Here is a 14,703-nt window from a genome sequence, read left to right as displayed (position 1 = left end):
CCTTGAGTAGATTGTCACAAGTATATTGTTTAGATTAGTACATAGTGAGTAAAGTGGCAATAACAGTAAATTGTTGGAAAAAATAAGAAAATATTCCTCATATTGCAATCAAACCCTATGAATTAGTGTAAGATTAGAATCAACATTTAATTACCTACTGTATTCCTGTTTTCTAATTAACATGATATTAATTCTTATTTCTAAATATGCCAAATGCAGAGTCTCAGATGGAAATAAGTTAGACCTGGAATAGATGCCTATATCTGTATATATAAGGAAATTTGAGGCATAATTATTCTACTTGTGACTGCTTATTTATCAGTTATACTTTCTGAATATAAAATAAATGCAATTTAATATTACTAAATAAACTATTTGTAGAAATTAATAGAAAAACATCTTTCATCATGTGTATAATTTGTGATTAAAGAAAGGAATAGCTCTGGAGGTGGAAAATAAATTGAAGCATAGTGTGTTGGTATATTTGTTTGATAAATAGCAGTAAGTGATTAAAGTAGTAACAAAACAAAATTACCTATTAAAGCATGTTTTATTCATGGAGAAATTAGATTTCATTCAAAATGTAAATAAAACTGTAATTTATATCAATGTAATGTATTTATTTGAGTAACTGGGTAAAGATGACAATTGTCTTAAACTTTATTGTCATTTCAGAGTATTTAACTGTGTTCTCTCAGATGATTGCATTCCACGATCCAGAGCTGAGTAATCATCTCAATGAGATTGGATTTATTCCAGATGTAAGTACCTAGTGCATTAATTAACATGAGGTAAAAAATAAAGCAGAAATTGGCAGCATGAAAGACTGCTGTTTTTTTTTGTTTGTTTGTTTGTTTATTTTTTAAATATATCTTTATTGATTTCAGAGAGAGGAAAGGAGAGGGAGAGAGAGAGATAGAAACATCAATGATGAGAGAGTCACTGATCGAGCCCGCAACCCAGGCATGTGCCCTGACCAGGAATCGAACCCCGATCGCCTGGATCCTAGGTCGATGCTCAACCTCTGAGCCACTCCCAGCCATGCAAGACTGCTGTTTTTAAAGTTTTGGTTGTCATAAGAAGTCCAATCTGAACAAGTTCCTGCTACTAATTATGGTCTTTTATTATAAAGTCTGTGTGATTACCTTCCAGGAACTTGAGATCTCTATCAGAAAAGGAATTTTTGAGGTTTACAAAAACCTATGATACTCTAGTCTAACTTCTACATAAAAGAGCCTTGACTCTCTGTCAAATATTACAGGTGTATAGCAGGCTAAACCACACCCTTGCTACCCTTTGCAAATCAACTCTGACTTTTAACTTAATACAGACTAGCGAGAAGCTAATGAAGTATGCCAAAATCTGGCAAAGCTCCCAAGGTAACATATCAAGCAAAACACAGAAGCTACTTAAGAATCACTAAGTTCAGATTTCCTACTTCTACAAAAATAGGCCCAAGTATCATAAAATCCAAGTGAAAACCCTTCACAGCATAGTTTAACATAACACTAACATTAATGCATTTTTTCAAGCAATTTGATTTTACCCTAAAAGCTAATAAATGAGCCTGTTACTGTTTAATAGATATTGGCAGAAAACACAAGACTCCTGAGTCAGAGACCAAGGACTGTCACTCACAGCAGAGCAAGCAGCCTGAACATTCGCATATTTGCGTTGGCTGCCCTCACCCCCAAATCCCATTGAGACAAAGTAAAGGGTCCAGATGATACTTGCATATGCCCTGAATTACATTAGAGAAGAGGAACCCTGAGCTTAGGGAATTTGAATTTTTAAAAAATTAACAATAAGCATGCCTTCCCTTTGCTCTAGAGAGAGAAAAACACTATCTTTCTTCCAAGGCTATAAGTAAACCTGTCCTCTGCTGTAAAGGGGGATTCTATTTCTGTTTTCCAAGGCTGTTCTTGTATAATCATATTTGAAAAGATAATCCAGAACAAATGGCAGTCAGTGTCTCTGCTCACAAAAAATGCAGAAGTACAAGAATGCATATTAAAATTTTAATGGTAATCACCAAAAGAATAGAAAGAGAATGTTACCACGTTATTGTTGACACTATTATAGATGTCTCCCATTTCCCCACCCTTCCCCCTCCACTCAGCACTTCCCCCAACTCCCTGGCCTTCACCATGTATGTATCTGTGTGCATGGGCTATAGGCCTAAAGATATTGGCCAGAAAGATAAGAAATATGTCAGGCAAATGTTAACCAAAAGAGCCTGGCCGGGTGTGGCTCAGTGGTTGAGCATCAACCTGGGATCCAGGCGATTGGGGTTCGATTCCCGGTCAGGGCACATGCCCAGGTTGTGGGCTTGATCAATGACTCTCATCATTGATGTTTCTATCCCCCTCTCTTCCTCTCCTTTCCTCTCTCTGAAATCAATAAAGATATTTTTTTAAAAATGTTAACCAAAAGAAAATTAATATAATGATATTAATATAAACCAGCAAAACAGGAAAGAAAACACAAAACAGATCCTCTCATATATGGAATTTGGTATGTGACAGAGACGAGTGTATAAATCAATTAGAAAACAAAGAATTATTGAATAAATAGCCCTTATACAATTAAACAGCTATATGGAGAGGAGGTGAGAATCAAAGCTCAACCCTGAACCATACTAAAAATAAATTGTAGATTGATTTAAAGACCTGGACGTGGAATGTCATATTTATAATTTTCATCTAGGAAGGAATTCTTGCAGAATTCATAAAAAGCACAACACAAATTTTAAAAAGAATTTATATTGAAGAGTGGTACAAAGGAGCCTTCCATTCTACTGATAATATGTTACTTTGATTTAAAATTTTTTGAAGCAGTTGTGGCAAAAAGTTTCTTAAATCTGGGTGGATGAGTACATTGGTGTTTATTAAATGTGCTGCCGCACAGAGTGAGTTAATTATTCAATAATTTAATAACTTTGATAGAATATCATTATTCTATTTATGCTTCCCTTTCTGCTATGATCCCCTCCTATAATTACTGGGACATATTTGTGTAGCTTCTTGTAAAAATGCTTAAATACCAGTATTATTATGAAAGTAATCTGATTTTAATATGTACTGTGATTAGTCTTATGAGACATTAATAAGTCACGTGGGACACAATGACCAGTACATGCCAAATGCTGTGCTTCCCTGGCCCCCAGCCACTGATTATCTGTAGTAGTCCCTAATCATTGCACTAAGGAAATGCTTACACATATTTCTGAAAAATTACTCTACAAATATTTCCAAACACATTATAGGGAATCGTTCTGTCATTATTGAGAATTCTGGAATAAACCAAGAGAAGTGAAGGGACAGAAAGAATATCTTAAGTTGGAGAAAATTCTCTTTTCTGCACCTATTCTCTTGTCAGAGAAAATGGGCAAATGAAAGGTATTTAACAAAGAAAGTTAAATTGGTAATAGGAAGATTGTTTTTTGAAGTATTTTACCCTATTTTTTGTTTGTTTTATTGTGTTTATTGTAGTGATTCTCACCTGTAGATAATATGAAAATGTTGAACCTATTTTTAAATTTAATTTTGAAAACAGACTTGATGTTGGATTTTTTGGATTTAGTATTTTTAAATATAAAGATTGTTGACATTTAGAGTAGTGTGAGGTGTTTGATGAAATGGTGAGTTTTTCTAACATTTTTCTTACTCTGTAATCACTTATTTTTAGTTGCATTTTGTTAGTTTATATGTGCAGTGTTTCTTCTTTTTTCCCTTAATTATCACCTTCATTGTTTTACATTTAAAATAATTGGTTCAGCGACCTCTCTGTACCTCTAACAATACAAATGATGATTCATCAAGGGGATGGGTAATAAGATCCCACACTGGTTTCTTGCTCAATGTCTAATCCTCTCAAAGTAAACCTTCATTAGCCTTCCATCATTGGAAAGCAGGCTCCATTGCTGGAAAGACTATGATTTCTGGCTTCTTTCCATTTCACAGAGCTCTGAATGCTGAGCACTGCTGAAGCTTGAATAGTTAGGGATATTGTGCACTGATGTGATGCTTAGATTACATATGCCATCATAGTTATGTGATTTACATATAAATAGAGTGAGTAATCTATATTTGGCAAAATTGAGGCCAGGGAGATTTTTTATCATTTTTGTTTTGGTGTAGGTTTCTGCCTCTGAAACTATACCAGGACTTTGAGATGAGAAAAGGAAAGTACATTTCTTCATTCTTAAAGAAATTGTTTTCCTGGAATGCTATGAATAGCATTAAACTTGTACATTTTGAAAAGTTGTCAGGTAGCCCTTAAGAGAAATGATAAGGCTGTATCTCAGTACTCGATGTGCTTTTTGAACCTGCTGTCGCTGCTAAAGATAAAGCAAATTCAGTAATAACCAAGTAGGCTGGCAAAATCATTTTCTTTCTTCTTTTTTTTTTTAAAATTTACCAACTTAACCATTTAAAAAATATATATATATCTTTATTGATTTCAGAGAGAGGAAAGGAGAGGGAGAGAGAGAGATAGAAACATGAATGATGAGAGAGTCATTGATCGAACCCGCAACCCAGGCATGTGCCCTGACCGGGAATCGAACCTGAATTGCCTGGATCCTAGGTCCATGCTTAACCGCTGAGCCATGCCCGGCTGGGCTCATTTTCATTTAACTACAGTCTTAATGGATATCTATACTACTACTGATTTTCTCTTTCCTTCAAAGCTAACCACTGTCATTTTCAAAATTATATTCGGCTGAGTTTGTGCTAACAGAAAATGTGAAAGGATTGCTCAAAAATATTTATTTAGTGTTTGTTTGATTATCCATTTGCTCATTCATTCCTGGCCTTCATGTTATTGTTACACAGGATTATTGTGATGATTAAGTAAGATAATACATATAACCTGTTCAATACATTTCCAGGTACACAATAGTGTTAAGGTCTAACCATTATTGGTGGTGTTTTACTTATTAGCATCTGATAATGTTGCACTATTTCTTTGGTTACATTAGTATGATTTACATTTAGAAAAGCATTATAAGCTATAATGGATATTTTATTTTGCTACCTCAATTAATGACTACTTTGCCAGAGGAGACATGATACTAACAATAATAAAGACTTTCTTGTTTGTCTGAGTTGGTGACATTGCCCCTCACCACTTTAAATTTTAAACTTTTTTATTTGCTTGTTTTTTTTTTTAGGTACTTTTCTCTATCCTAGAAAGTGCTACATAGCATGTTTTATAGTCTTTTACACAAAGTTAATTTTGTTTGAAATTTTGGGAAGTTTTTGTTTTACTCTATGAGATAATTCAAAGGTACTCTGGAATTGTAACCAAATCCTTCTCAGAAATGTGGACCAATGAAATGGTCCATGTGATTTTATTATTAATTTCTACTTTACAGTTTTTTGGTTCAATATTGTAAGTCAAGTAAGAATAAAAGAGAAAGATATGTTTATGCAGTTAACTATTTTTTATTTAATTTATTTCTTTTTTAATATTAAGGAAATAATTACTTGCAAAAGATGTATCTAATATAACTTTTGATGTAAAAGGTAAAGACAATTAACTGTTTACCATCTGGGTCCAGTGTACCTTTTAAATTATTTTTACATATTTAAATTATTTTTTGGATAATTTGCAGAAGTAGAATAAAGGCATAGTAAAAATAATGTAATTAAAAATTTTAATAGGAATTTCAACTATAGCAAACCCAAAATTTTATTCCATATATTCCTATTTTTGAAAATATACATATTTGAAATGTACAATGTCCTTTGAACTTACTGCTCATCTCTCATGCATAAACCTGGAGCATATCTATCTTGTAAAGCCTGATCCAGATTTCAAATACATCCCTAATAGGGTCTGGCTCATTTCTGGTTCTTCCTATACTTATAAGGTCAAAACACAGTTATCAAAACAAAATGGTTACAGGGCTTGAACTTTGTTGGAAAACAGCTATCTTTTTCCCCCCCATGTTCTTTGAGGTGATTCATCTTTATTTTATATAAATGTATATTCTCCTTTTCCTTTATCCATGTCAGTGGCTTATTTCTTACTTCTTTTTTTTTTTTAATCTTTATTGTTGAAAGCATTACAAATGTCCCCTTTTTCCCCCATTGATTCCCCTCTACCCCGGATCCACTCCACCCTCAGGCCTTCCCCATAGCAATGTCTGTGTCCATGGGTTATGCTTATAAACATGTAAGTTCTTTTATTAATCTCTCCCCACCCACTTCCCCATCTCCACCTTCCCTCTGAGATCCCTCAGTCTGTTCCATGCTTCTATGTCTCTGGATCTACTTTGTTCATCAGTTTATTTTGTTTATTACATTCCACATATGAGTGAGATCATGTGGTACTTCTCTTTCTCTGACTGGCTTATTTCACTTAGCATAAAGCAGCTATCTTTTTTATCCCATAACTTTAAAATATTTTCATTTTTAAATTTATGAACACAAATTATAATGATAGATCTAATTATTTGTTTTTCTTTTTAATCATCTGTTTCCTTCCAGTCACTTTGTAAATAAATACACCTACCTTTGACATTTGTCCACTTAAATTGTATCAAATTTTTTGCTGAAATGTAATTTTAAAATTACTCTCACACATCTTTTTAGCAAAATAGGATGGTTGGATTTATCTTGAAAAATATTGTGTGACGAGGTCTTTCCAATTGAATGTCTAACTAATTTACTCTGATTCTTTGATTCTTATGTTTGGGGGAAATTCGTCTAAGATATAGTCATCTGAGCACTCACGCTTTGAAATGTCACTTATATGACCAACATTACCATTTCCCTAGAGTCTAGAAAACTATTACCAATCTTCTGATTGGTCTAATAATTGTGAATCATCCTCTATCAATTTTCTTCTCTTTGCTAGTAATGGTGGAAAATGAAAAATTCTAAATTCTCAACTGTGTTTATTAAAAACTTTTTTTAAAAAAATAGATAAGAATGGGGAATTTTATATCTTTTTGAAAGATGATGTAATATTTTGAATAACACAGTAAAAAAATGAAAGGTGATATAATAGTGATGATTTATTTTAATACTGACCATCCCTCGATGCAATTCCATCATTCTTCTCTTTTTTAAAATTATTTTAGTTTTCTTTAGCACAGTTGGGAATAATTGAATATGTAATTAAGAGAACAATAATAATTCAGATATGCACAAAATAAAGGATCTTAGGGAATTTATAAAGAAGAAAAAAAAATTGTGTAAGAATATTTGGAATTTTGTGAACTCACAGTAGCTGAAATGGAATTGAGGGACGTTGATTCAGAGAGCCAGCAGGACTGTGAATAATTTAGCCTCCTTAGGCTATGCCTAGCTTTAAATGAGTTTACCTCAACCTGTAAAATAACATCTACAGTTCCCAGTGCTTAGGATTCTCTTTTTTTGACTTTCTAATCCTATCCTCCTCTTCTAACAAAACTTGTTTATCTTTTGTGAGATGACTATATGAGGCTATCTCAGAACTTTGGTGTGTTAAAATACTTTCCAATTACAGAAACTTCTGGATTGTCATTAAGATTGATCATTGTAATTTCTATACTGATGTCTGATATAGGTCACATCCTCTGCCAGGTGTTTTAGATCCATTAGCTAATCTTCACAACTATCCTAAATGCTCAAAGAGATATATTAACTACTAGATCACAATTCCAGAGCTACAAAGTTTCAAGAAACTGTATGTTGGTTTCTACTGCTTTGAAAACTTACCAGTTTTTAGGCATACTTTTCTTGAATAGCTGGATGCACATTTCCCTAATGCAGGGAATTATTGCAAGGCATCAAACTAATGGTCAATATGTGGCTTACAGTAATTTAAATATAAAAATACTTCTGACGAAGTAAACAGAAAATATAGTATGCTCATAAGAAGATAGATTAAGAAAGTAAATTAGAAGGACCTTCCCATTTTGTAATAATTTTATAATTGTATATATAGAGAGAGCACACAATATGTTAGTGAGTAATAATTCAGTTCACAAAAAAGTTATCTGGAGTTTATAAGAAATATTTTATTTTTAAATCTTTTTCATTTTTATAGATTTATAAGTTTTTGAGCCACAATTTTCTTCTCTTCAAAATCAAATTAATGAGTCCCCTGCCTTGATTTTTCCTATTGATATTTAAGATTTTGACATCACCAGCCTATATGGAGAAGATACCATGAAGTGCTAAATATCATTATTCTTTCTTGATATTGCTAGGGGGCAGTATTTACTCATCTGACTCTTTTAGCAGACTAGCACTGTGCCAAATCAAGCGTACACAATTTCATAATCTAGAGAAAATAGTGACTGCATGTATGATTTCTTTTCATTGTGTTTCAGTTTCCAACTTGAAATCCGAAATTGCTAATAATGTCTCTAACTTGATAAGACTAATTTTATATGTTTGTATTTGCAATAAAATATTTTATTATTTAATTGTTATTTTAAAAATTAAAACCTGAACCAGCCTAATATTCAATATTACCTTGTTTTGCTGGGGTTTTTGTGTGTATCAGACTGTATTATGAATATATACTAATATTTTAAGAAATCATTTACAATGAAATATCAGTTAAGATTGTTTAAATCTTAAAAGGAGAAATATAGAAAGAATAAATAACAAGTATTATAACCTCACACTATATTACCTATGTATTTATCTGACTTTAATTTAGTTGTTAAGAAGTGACTGTTGTTGAGCATCTAGGAGTTGTTATATATTATATATAAGAAATTAATTCAATTTGAATTATCACTTTTCAGATATCATTAAGTGTGCTTCATTTTACTTATTTTTTATTATTTATTGATGAGAGAGAGGAACATGGATTTGTTCCACTTATTTATGCATTCATTGGTTGATTCTTGTATGTGCCCTGATCAGGGATCAAACTTGCAACCTTGATGTATCAGGATGATGCTCCAACCAAATAAACTACCCAGCCAGGACCTCATTTCACTTATTTTTAATAGTTATTTTCATAATTGTTGTCAAAGCATAGGTATATAATTTAAAATTTCAAGTTTGTTTTTTCCAATACTTTTTACTGTTTAATATAAAGGATTTTTTAAATGTGTTAGCCAAGGGATATTTACTACTTTTCTCATTATTTGATACTTATTAAAAACTCCTCAGGAAAATGTTTGATTTCATGATTATTTGGATATTTTAATTTATCCCTTTTGATTATCTTTATTATATATTTCATTCATTCTTTCAACAAATATTTGAGTGCCTGTTATGTGCCAGGCATTTTCCCCAGACCCTGGGTACATCAGTGAAAAAAACAGACATAATCTCTACCCTCATTGAATTTATAATCTAGTGGGGGACAGGCAATAAAGAAGATAAATATGCTATGTGATATGTTAGGTAGTGGTAAGTCCAAAGAGGAAAAAAAACACTAAAGCAGTGACATGGATATTAAGTGCTCAGGTGAAGGATGAATTGAATTTTAAATAAATTAGCCTAGGAAAGTCTCACAGGAAAGGTGACTTTTAAGTAAGTGCCTTAAGAAACTGAGAGAAAGAGTAGTGCAAGCAGAAGCAACAAGTGCCACAGCCCTGGGGTGGAGGCGTGCCAGGGATGTGGGAGGGGCAGCAGGAGACTGTGTGAGTGGAGCCCAGCGAACAAGGAGGTGAGGTTAAGGAGATACTTGGAGGCCCAGATTACAGAATCTTACATGTCAGAGTTAGGACTTTTGCTTTTATTGTCAGTGGCAGAAAGCCAGTAGATGCCATTGAGCAGAGGAGTGGCATGTTCTGATCTAAGCACTTTAATAAGATCGTTCAGGCTGCTATGCTAAGAGAAACCCAAGTAGGGCAAGGGTGGAATCTAGAAGACTGCTCACAGGCTGTTGTAAAATAATCTAAGCAAGAGGTGATGGTGGCTTGGATCAGGAAATTGGAAGTCAGTTTTCATATTCTGGATTTATTTTGAAAGTAGAACCCACAGGACTGCTGGTGACAAATGTACAATGTAGGAGAAAGAATAGTCAAGAATGATTCCAGAATTTTTTGACTGATCGATTGAAAGAATATAATTGTTCTTAATGGAGATTTAGAAGACTCTACTTGAAGACACAGATTATAGAAGAAGTCTAAGGAGCTCAACATGGGGCATGTTCTGTTCTGTTGGACATACAAGTAGAGATGTCAAGTAGGCATTTGGGCATATGAGTTTGGAATTCAGGGGAGAGATTGGGATGGAGCTATAAATAAAGGAGTTCTCACACTGTATGTAATCATTTGGAGAAAAAGAGGAAAGGTCAGAGCACAACATGGCCAAACCAATATTTGTCAGGGAGATGAAGAGGAACCAACAAAGGAGATGGAGAAGGAGCAGTCAGAAAGGAAAGAAAAAAAACTAGATGAATGTGATGTCTTAGAAGCAGACTTGGGGGAAAAAGTGTTTTGAGGAAGCGAGAGTAGTCAACTCTGTCAGACTGCTGATTGTTAAAGAAAGATTGAGAATTGGCCATTAGATTTAGCAGATCCTTGATGTACAAAATAAGAGTAGTTTTGGTGGTGAGGTGGAGGCAAGAACCTAATTGGAGTTGATTGAGATAATATTTAATGAACATCTACTGCTCTTAATGAAGTGCAAGCACCTTGCAGGCTTGAATTATGCTTTGTTCACTGCTGCGTCCTATCAGTCAGGCAGAGAGTGTGAATTCTCCCTTACCCTGACTTTTGTTCTACATAGGTCTCCAGCAGATTTCATGAGACCTGCTCACATTAGAAAGGGCAATCTGCTTTACTCAGTCTGCTGACTCACGTGTTGATTTTATCCAGAAACACCTTCACAGACACACCCAGAGTAATGTTTAACTAATATCTGGACATTTGGTGGCTCAGTCAGGTTGACATAAAATTAACCATCACAGAACCATGTGATTATCGATGTGGTTGTCTTTAAATCCACCATTTGGCTATTTTTATTTTATTTGTCCCATCAATTCTTTGTTCTTGTTTTCCATTTTATCTGCCTTCTTTGAATTAATTGTGTATTTTTTTCTGTGATTGTATTTTATCTCTTTTGTTGGCATATTAGCTATAACCCTTTGTTGTGTTTTCTTACTGATTTATTTCGGACTTATACAGTGGTCTGCAAATGGGCAATTTTGACTCTCCAGGAACTTTTGGCAATGTCTGGAGACATTTTTGACAACACTGAGCAAGTGCTATTGGCATCTAGTGGGTAGAGGCTGGGTTGCTGCAAAAATCTTAAAATGCAGAGTACAATGACCACCCCCCTTCTGCCCAGAAAGAGTTATCTAACCCCAAATGTAAATAGTGCTGAGGTTAAGAAATCCTAGTCTGTACTCCACTTCTTCAACTTATAGCAGTCTGCTTTCAAGTAATATTATACCACTTCACATATAGTGTAAATACTTTACAACAGTATACCTTTATTTCCTTGTCATGGCATTTGTGGTGGTGTCCTACATGTTATTTCTACATATGTTATAAACCCCACAATAAATTGGTTTTGCTTTAAAGAATCAACTATTTTTAAATATTTTTAAATAAAAGTCTTTCTTATTTAACTACATATTTATAATTCCTGAGTCTCTTCATTCGTCTATGTAGATCCAAATTTTCATCTCATACTATTTCTTTCTGCCTAAATGACTGTCTTCAGCATTTCTAGTAGTGTGGAACTGCTGGTGATGAATTCTTTCAGCTTCTGTGTGTGCAGGAGTCTTTATTTTACCTTTGTCTCTGAAAGATACTTTTGTTGGGCATACAACTATAAGTTGGTAGATTTTTTAGTTTTTTTAATACTTTAAAATTTTTGCTCCACTGTCTGTTGTGCACTGTTTTCAAAAACAATGAAAAAACATTCTTCTCATTGATGTATTTTCCCTTTGGCTAAATTGTACGGTTTTTCTCTTTACTACTGATTTTAAGAAACTGGAGTATTACAAGCCTTGGTGTAGTTTTTTGTTCATGTTTCTTGTGCTTCAAGTTTTTGAAATTTTGAGATCTATTAGTGTATATTTTTTTCCATCAAATTTGGAAAATGTTCAGCTATTATTTCTTTAAATATTTATTCTGTTCCCTCTCCCATCTCCTCTCCTTTGTAGTTTCCAATAACAGATATTCAGCTGCTTAAAGTTACTCATTGATGCACACAACATTTGTTTTTTTTTCTTTTTTTCCTGTCTTTGTTTTATTTTGGATACATTCTATTGCTTTGTTTTCAAGTTCATCTAGCTTTTCTTCTGAGATGTCTGATCTGCTGTTAATCCCATTCAGTGTATTTTTTTATCTCAAACATTTTATTTTATCTCTAAAATTTTTACTTTCTCTTTTTTTGTATCTGCTGTTTCTACTTAACATGTTCAATCATTCTTTAGCTTTTTTAATATATGGAATACAGATGTAAAAAATATTTTAATGTTGGCTAGAATTACATATACATATGTCAATTCTATGTTCATTTTGATTGAACGATTTTGGTCCTCATTATGGGTCATATTTTTCCTCCTGCCTTGCATTACTGGCATTTTTTATTGGAGTCTAGTCATTGTGAATTTTGCCTTGTTGGGTATTGGGTATTGTTATATTATTATAAATGATCTTGAGCTTTATTTTGGTATGCAGTTAAGCAACATTCAAACAGTATGGTTCTTTCAAGACTTGCTTTTAACGTTTATTAAGTGAGACCAGGGTAGCATAATTCGGAAACATAATTTTCCCCATTACTAAGTCAATACCCTGATACCTTGTTTATTGCAAGGTTTTGTTGTTTTGTTTTAATTTTTTTACTTTTTTATCCTGGCTGGTGATAAAATGAACTATTCCTGGCTTTGTGTGAGCCCAGCAAGTTTTCCCTCTGATTCTTTCAAGTGGTTCTTTCCCTGCTTTGTGTAGTTCCTTCATATGCATGCTCTCTTCAGTATGTAGGAAAGGGAGTTGTTAGCTAGTTGCTAAAGTAATTCAGAAAGATTCCTAATAGTAAAGTTGGCTTTGATCAGAAGGGTAGAGGGAAATATAATTGATATCATGTCCTTAAAATAAATGTAAGTTGAATATTAGTGATGTAACTAATTTCTGACTTTTTTAAAATTTAAATTAGGCTAAAGATTTTGAATTTTGTTATATTTTATTGTTTTCTATAGTCCATACTCTTTACACTGAAGTCACATATCTTTGTACTCCTTAGTTCTCCCATTTGTAATGTTACTTGAAAGGACTCTCTATATGTCAACATATATAAATGATTATCTTGTGGAGTGCAGTGGACTTTATTCCACATACAGTACTTAGATTTCAGTGTAGTATGTCATTTTACTTATGGTTCTTGACTAGCATTTTGGTACCATAAGTACTCAATAATGTGCAATGCAAAGGTATATGCAACTGTTCTTATAAATTCACAATTTATAGGTAGTGAAAGAATATTTATTTAAAGCCTATATGCTATATAGAAATCTTTGTTTAATAGAAGCATATATTGACACAGAAAGTAAAATGAAATTAGAGCTTTTTCAGATTTTTAAAATAAATTATTTTTGATTTTTGATACTTGGTATTGACAAAGAAGATTGTACTCTACTTTTAGAAATTAAGAATGATTTCTCACTTCCATAATCTCACAAAATTAATTGAAAATGTATATCTGTGTGTGTGTTTTTATTCTTAGACAGTAAACTTAGGAACATAAATTTGCTACTCAGCTAAAGAGTCAAATTATTTCATTCCTAGATCTTATGAAGCTTCCTATTAATTTAAAAAATGGTAACAGAAAGCATATGCTTTATAAGACCTTTTTATGAGACATTTTGGACATTTATTAAATAGCTCACCTATTCTCAAAGATAGTAAGGGTAACTCAATAATAATGAGGACCACATAAATCTCAGGAATATTTTTGTACAATCTGAAAAGTACACCCTTGAAATTATCCTGCTAGCATTCTGTTTGGATTAGGCATGGTCTTGAGTATATCCTTTGATGAAGTGAAGACATTCTGTTGAATAATCCTTGGCATAAGCGTTATGGAGCATTTGTAATAGATACTGTTATTTAATAGCATATGTGCGATAATAATTATAATTGTCCACACTCTGTTATATTTTAATTAATGGAATAGACCAAAACATAGAACTTTATTTACCATTCAGTTTATTGGTAATCATTTTAATTATCTTCTTTTGTCTCCTCTTTATCCATCTCTCCCCATTACCCCTTTCTTTCTCCACTTGTAGCTCTATGCCATCCCTTGGTTTCTCACCATGTTTACTCGTAAGTATTATTTTCCCTTTCCTTTTGATATTGTTAGCAAAAGGACAGCTCCATTCTTGCCCAGAATATTATATTTACAGTAGTATCAGCTGATTTAATTACATAAGCATTCTTATGTAGTTCTAATGTAATAGAGTTGGGTAGAAAAGACTATCAATTGTTCTGATGGCTGAATATAAAAAGAATATTGTATTGGATGAAAACCTGTTTTACATGTTGTGACATTCATAAAATTTCTGCCCTCTGTTGAAAAAGAAATTAATATTAACTCTAGTATTTACATACAGTTTTGGAAGGCAACTTTTACAACCAAATCAGGCTTAATTTTAGAGATTCTCTAATAACTAATACTTTTGCTATTTCCTAAACTAGAACTCCTCTAGAAATTAAACAGATTATGTGAATATGTAACACTCTAACCAACTGCAAGTATTAATACAGTGCTCATCCTGCTTAAATATACA

General features: G+C 32.9%; 1 protein-coding gene across 4 annotated transcripts in view; it reads left to right on the top strand.

Moving 5' to 3' along the window:
- TBCK (TBC1 domain containing kinase) overlaps positions 1-14,703 on the top strand; it is a 165,012-nt gene that overhangs the window by 71,689 nt on the left and 78,620 nt on the right. For all 4 annotated transcript variants that reach the window (XR_013999264.1, XM_081143832.1, XM_081143833.1 and 1 more), the window contains 2 exons: positions 676-761; positions 14,203-14,239. Coding sequence is in view for 3 of the 4 variants with exons in the window: in XM_081143832.1 (XP_080999958.1) it covers positions 676-761; positions 14,203-14,239 (123 nt within the window). In the remaining variant the exon portion in view is untranslated. The remainder of the gene's footprint in view (positions 1-675; positions 762-14,202; positions 14,240-14,703) is intronic.

Source organism: Miniopterus schreibersii (assembly GCF_964146895.1).
Source record: "Miniopterus schreibersii genome assembly, chromosome: 1".
Lineage (NCBI taxonomy): Eukaryota > Metazoa > Chordata > Mammalia > Chiroptera > Miniopteridae > Miniopterus > Miniopterus schreibersii.
This window is presented reverse-complemented; position numbering and strand designations above follow the sequence as displayed.